Consider the following 6864-nt stretch of genomic DNA (forward strand, 5'->3'; position numbering starts at 1 on the left):
TTCTGCTGCTAATGTGGAAAATATAATAGTCAGGTGGTAAACCTCTGTGTATACGTCTATGAATGCATACTCCTGCAGACCACAGTTGGATTGAGACACAGGTTTTCAGGATCTGAATAATAATCGGAACCCATCTTGTCTTAAAGACCTCAAAGTCCTATAATACCCCAATAGAGCACTTCACTCTCAGACAGCAGGACTACTGTAATTCATTATTATCAGGAAGTCCTAAAAACTCCCTGAAAAGCCTTCAGTTAATCCAAAATGCTGCAGCAAGAGTCCTGACAGGGACTAGAAAGAGAGAGCATATTTCTCCTGTATTGGCTTCCCTTCATTTGCTTCCTGTTAAATCCAGAATCAAATTTAATATCCTTCTCATTACATATGAGGTCTTGAATAATCGAGCTGTACTTTATCTTAAGGATCTCATTCAATTAAATTTAATTCCATTCAATTTATTTGTACAGCGCCAATACACAACAACAGTTGCATCAAGGTGCTTTATAATATAAGGTAGACCCTACAATAATACATACAGAGAAAAACCCAACAATCATATGACCCCCAATGATCAAACACTTTGGCAACAGTGGAAAGGAAAAACTCCCTTTTAACAGGAAGAAACCTCCAGCAGAACCAGGCTCAGGGAGGGGCGGCTATGTGTTTATTATGTGCATTGAAGGACATATCCTGGTCAAAAATGACTCTAAGGTGTTACTGGAGGCCAAGGTAATGCCATCTAGAGTAAGAATCTGTTTAGATACCATATTTCTAAGATTTTCAGGGCCGAGTACAATAACCTCAGTTTTATCTGAATTAAGAAGCAGAAAGTTAGCGGCCATCCAGGTCTTTATGTCTTTAAGACATTCCTGCAGTTTAACTAATTGGTGTGTGTTATCTGGCTTCATGGACAGATAGAGTTGGGTGTCATCTGCATAGCAGTGAAAATGTATGCTATGTCTTCTAATGATACTGCCTAAGGGAAGCATGTATAATGTAAACAGAATTGGTCCTAGCACTGAACCCTGTTGGACACCATAACCAGTGTGTGAAGAGGACTCTCCATTTACATGAACAAATTGGAGTCTATTAGATAGATATGATACAAACCACTGCAGTGCAGTACCTGTAATACCTACAGCATGTTCTAATCGCTCTAATAGGATATTATGGTCAACAGTATCGAATGCTGCACTAAGGTCTAGCAGGACAAGCACAGAGATGAGTCCACTGTCAGAGGCCATAAGAAGATCATTTGTAACCTTCACTAAAGCTGTTTCTGTGCTGTGCTGAGCTCTGAAACCTGACTGAAACTCTTCAAATAAACCATTCCTCTGCAGATGATCTGTTAGCTGCAACTACTCTTTCAAAGATTTTTGATATGAAAGGAAGGTTGGAGATTGGCCTATAATTAGATAAGACAGCTGGGTCTAGAGATGCTTTTTGAGTAAAGGTTTAACTACAGCCACCTTGAAGGCCTGTGGTACATAGCCGATTATTAGAGATAGGTTGATCATATTTAAGATTGAAGCATTAATTAATGGCAGGACTTCTTTGAGCAGTTTTGTAGGAATGGGGTCTAAAAGACACGTTGATGGTTTGGAGGAAGTAATTATTGAAGTTAACTCAGAAAGATCAATTAGAGAAAAAGAGTCTAACTTAACATCAATGGTACTAAGAGTAGCTGTAGATAATATTACATCTGTGGGATGATTATTGGTAATTTGTTTTCTAATGATAAAAATTTTATTTGTGAAGAAGTTCATGAAGTCATTACTAGTTAACGTTAAAGGGATTGTTGGCTCAATAGAGCTCTGACTTTTTGTCAGCCTGGCTACAGTGCTGAAGAGAAACCTGGGGTTGTTCTTATTTTCTTCAATCAGTGATGAATAGTAAGATGTTCTGGCTTTGCGGAGGGCTTTCTTATAAAGCAGCAAACTATTTCTCCAGGCTAAATGATGATCTTCTAAATTTGTGACACGCCATTTCCTCTCCAGCTTACGAGTTATCTGCTTTAGGGTACGTGTTTGAGAATTATACCACGGAGTCAGGTACTTCTGATTAGAGGCCTTATTTTTCATTGGAGCTACAGTATCCAGAGTCGTACGTAGTGAGGAGGTAAAATTATTAACAAGATGATTGACCTCTGTTGGAGTAGCGTTCAGATAGCTGCTCTGCTCTGTGTTGGTACAGGCCATTGAAGATGATAAGGAAGTTATCATCTTCATAAGTTTTCAGGAAACACTGTTAAATGTTCAGTTTCTATGCCATATGTTAAAACAAGATCTAGAGTGTGGTTAAAGTGGTGGGTGGGTTTTTTTACATTTTGAGAGAAACCAATTGAGTCTAATAACAGATTAAATGCCATGTTGAGGCTGTCAACATGGCAAAATCACCCACAATGATTATTTTATCTGAGCTGAGCACTAAATCAGATAAAAAGTCAGAGAAATCAGACATAGTAAGATGTCACTTCAAAGGAGCACTTCGCTCATGCTGCGGGCTTACTTGTGGTCCCGAGGACATGAGATCCAAAGCCTTCAGCTTTCAGGCCCCTCTTCTGTGGTACCAACATCTCCAAGATGGCGCGGGCTCTTGAGGCCAAAACAATAGTGAGAAGCTGCACGGTGGATTTTGAGCAGAAATGTCCCGAGCTTCTGACAGACAGTTTGTAAAATTGACAAAGTTGATGTTCCAGCTCATAAGTTTAACCTGGTTTCAAACAAGTTCATTAATTAAACGAAATAAACCAGTTAAAGAAAAACAGGAAAATGTAAAATAACAACAAAGAATACATTAAATTGGACTGACTAAATGAATAGGCTGACACATAATAAATCGTGTTTGTTTTGTTGATAACAACAATGTTGATATTAAATATAAAAAATTACATTGTAAATGTAAATTTCCTCCACCTGTCATCGATGTCCACATGACGTCCAACAAAATTACCCAGTCCAAAGGTCAAATGTTGAGTTGGGTCATGGTTGGACGTCCAAATTGTGGACCTGGTTTGGAATCGTATAGACATCTAGAATTGTTCATTAAGCAACAGAACCAATACAGACGTGATGTGCATGTTTCACGTCCTGTGTTTAGTGGGATATTACTAAATCACATAAAACCAATACTGTCCTGGTTCTGATACATGTCTCTGCTGTCAGGCCAGGGTTGAAGGGGGAATTATTCTTTGTCTTTGCTGCACAGCTGCCTCTTCTTCTCTCATTCTCTCCCCTCTCTCGCCTGTTGCTACTTTAATCATGAAACTGATCAATGATAAGCTGATCGGCTTTTCTCTCTTGTTTGTTTATCGCCCACTTTGCGCCAGAAAGAGGAAACAAGCAGATGTCGCGCTAAACAACAGCAGCACGTTTAAGCTTGATCAGCTGTTATTAGAATTTATTTAATATTACTTTCTAGTATCAGCTGATTTTTGCTGGAGCCACAGCTGTAAAAGCTGCTGGTCATGATGTTGGTTTGGTTATCTGGTGAGAGGGAAACATGAAGATGAAACCAGGAGATGTCCTTACTGAATCATCAGAGCTGAACAGGTGATGGAGAAACAGGTTTACCTTTTAGGTGACATGAATGAATTGAAGGGAAGTTATGAACTGTTTCTGAGAGACAAATAACACCAGGATCCTTTTCTAAGTAGCTGACAGCTGGTAACTGTGCAGGGGTGCATCTAGCAAAGTTTTGCCAGGGGGGCCAGGTGGGGCATTAACAGGGAAATGGGGGCACAAAGAAATACTTTCTTATTTTCATTTAAAATGTCTGTCTGTTATTAAATAATTATCTGAAGCTTACAACCAAAGTTTTTATCTGATGTAAAATGTATAGAAATCATATATATATCAACAAGACTGTACATCACAGTCACAACAGCATTTGTTTTCATCCAAAGGCTTTATGGCTTTAATACCTGGTGGGCTGGTCTTTAGTCAAAATGCCCGGACTGTTTTTTTGTCCCAGTCCAGCCCTGTGCATGACACGCAGTGAATTAATCTGAGAAGGTGCATCAAAAAATAAATGGCCGTGCCAGCGGTGCACATTGCAAATCAGCTCGCATAGACACATTAGTTGTGCCTCTTCTTAATGACGGTATCTTAACTAACAACCCCAAGTACCAGATTCAATTCAATTCAATTTTATTTATATAGCGCCAAATCACAACAAAAGACGCCTCAAGGTGCTTCATAGATACAGAGAAAAACCCAACAATCATATGACCCCCTATGAGCAAGCACTTTGGCGACAGTGGGAAGGAAAAACTCCCTTTTAACAGGAAGAAACCTCCGGCAGAACCAGGCTCAGGGAGGGGCGGCCATCTGCTGCGACCGGTTGGGGTGAGATTCAACTTGTAATTGGCTAAAAATAACTTAGCCTAGTGGTAAGAGGGACGTTGTTAGCTTTCCACATTCCGACACTTCAAAAGCTTCAGGAGCTTTCCGCTCAGCACATCATCAGCACCACAGAGAGACACGGATACATCCGTAGACTTGACACACAATGCATTTTTGGGACTTTCAGGCGTATGGACCAATGTTTTATTTTCTGATCAAACCAGAAATCTTTAATGAGCAGCTGGATTTGTCTCGCATTAACTGGCTGAGTTAAAGCCAGTTAATGCAACATCGAAGCAGCTGGAATCCGCAGCTGTGCGTGTTCATGGAGCTGCATTTTCACCTGCTGGACATCACTACCTGACAAGTTTAACTGTCTTCAGAACATTGCAGAGGCCTTATTGACAGTATTTGGCTCTACATATCTGTGTGAGCAGGTTTTCTCTCACATGAGTGTCCTCAGGTAGCCGTCTGAATGCTGGACACTCGGAGACCTGTGTCTCTGAGTGGGAGACCAGAGATCAGAGTGTATTAACAAACATGCCATATTGGCCCAGTTTATTTTTCTTATCATTCTTGTGAGGAGACCATAAATAGCATTTGTATTTTCTGTCTACAGTCCATTTGCTGTTATGGAGTTCTTGTTATGGATAAAAAGTGTCTTTTTTTGTTTCAAAATAGCTGATAACTATTCACTGATAGCTGCCAACATCTGCGAACAAATATAATTCTATAAAGTGGTTCTATATAGTGTGTAACTGTTATCATAGAGCGTTATTAAATTTATTGCTAATGCAATCATGGCACACTGACCTCTGAGGAAATTTTAAATGGCACTTGCCATCAGAAAGATTGCCTACCCCTGGGCTAGAGTAATGTTTGGACTGTTTCTTTGTGTTATGATGGGCTCACACTGTGTATTCACTCAGCTCTGGACTGACAGTCAGCATATGCTTATATTACATGTGTATTTGCTAAGCCTTCTGCTCTTCAGCTGCAAGCAAACATTTCACTTTTGGGTCCCAAATTTTTGTGAAATTAGTTGATTTTTCTTTCAAATCGATTTAAAAAAAGTTAGAGTCTTAAACGTTAAACTGTGTATGTCTTTATATTCAGATAATTCATAATTCAGAGGATGAATATAACTGAAAAAAGACCTTTACACAACCAAAGAGAGAAGCAAAAGGCAAGCCTCCACCTAACCTCATGCTGAAGCTCAGCAGGCTGAAGACATAATGAGCAAGTGATGGATTCATCAGAAATGTATGAATCTCCATTCATCTGCACATTTTCTCTCTGCCTCTCTCAGTTTTAGGTCATTACTAGATTGGAGGCAGGAGTAGACTGTACACATCTGATGTACTGACACGGATAAGTGAGCATGAATGGTAACACATGAAAAAGAACTGCAGCCAACCAAAATCTTCCACAGCATCAGCCAGTTTTCTGATGTTAACAATCAAACATAATAATTAGACATCTCAACCATCATGTTACTGTTTAAGCACACCGATAACTTTTCATTATGCCACGCAGCCCCAGTAAACCAGTCCAACCAATTAAATTGTAGCCAAATGCTTCAAATCAAGTACAAATTATATCTGACTGCTTGATGAGCCATAAAAGGAGCAGCAAACAGAACCAGGAGCAGAAAAGAGGAGCAAAGGCTTACTTACTGAATCTCTGAGGCTCCAGCTCCATGCTGCCTGCTGCTGTGGCACTGAGACAACTGACACCAAAACAGACTGAAAGCTCTACGTAGCTCCCTCCCTCACTCGCTCGCTCGCTCTCCCTTTGTGTGTCTGTTGTGGTCAATGACTTCTGCCATGATAGCACAAAGCTCATTTTTCTCTCTTTTTCATTTTGCGTCCCTGACTGCATTGAGGCTTCTTCACAGCTCTCCTTACTCCCCATCACCGCCCTTCATCTCTCTGTACTCTTCTCTTTCTCATCTCTCTCCAGCCTTGGTTGCTATGCTCACTAGCTGTGTGTAAAGTCTGCATACTCCCATGTTACAAGTGGCAAACAGAAGAAGAGTTAATACAACATTCCAGTTGTTATGTGCAATGTTTAACTAATTTCGGGCGATCGTGGCTCAAAGAGTTGGCAGTTCGTCTTGTAACCGGAAGGTTGCTGGTTTGAGCCCCGGCTCGGACAGTCTCGGTCGTTGTGTCCTTGGGCAAGACACTTCACCTACCGCCTACTGGTGATGGCCAGAGGGGCCGATGGCGCGATATGGCAGCCTCGCTTCTGTCAGTCTGCCCCAGGGCAGCTGTGGCTACAACTGTAGCTTGCCTCCACCAGTGTGTGAATGAATAGTGGAATTGTAATGCGCTTTAAGGGCCCTGAAAAGCGCTATATAAAAGCAATCCATTAATTTATTAGACCACCTGTAAACAGTGTGTAATACATTTATTAGACCTTCTGTCATAACAACAAGAAAACACAGCTACTTATTCTCAGAGGATGCTGTGCTGTAGTAACACAAGATGAACCTTGAGAGGATTGAATATGGTGTTGA

At 40.6% G+C, this 6864-nt stretch overlaps 1 protein-coding gene across 1 annotated transcript in view; it reads right to left on the bottom strand.

Annotated features, from left to right (window-relative positions):
* Positions 1–6262, bottom strand: part of LOC120716232 (1-phosphatidylinositol 4,5-bisphosphate phosphodiesterase eta-2-like) — a 145784-nt gene extending 139522 nt beyond the window's left edge. Inside the window, exon 1 of the mRNA XM_040003679.1 lies at positions 6020–6262. Within this exon, the coding sequence (XP_039859613.1) occupies positions 6020–6257 (238 nt within the window). The 5' untranslated portion in view covers positions 6258–6262. The remainder of the gene's footprint in view (positions 1–6019) is intronic.
* Between the last annotated feature and the right edge of the window lie 602 nt (positions 6263–6864).

This window comes from Simochromis diagramma, unplaced genomic scaffold, assembly GCF_900408965.1.
Source record: "Simochromis diagramma unplaced genomic scaffold, fSimDia1.1 OVJJ01000466.1, whole genome shotgun sequence".
In the NCBI taxonomy this organism is placed as follows: domain Eukaryota; kingdom Metazoa; phylum Chordata; class Actinopteri; order Cichliformes; family Cichlidae; genus Simochromis; species Simochromis diagramma.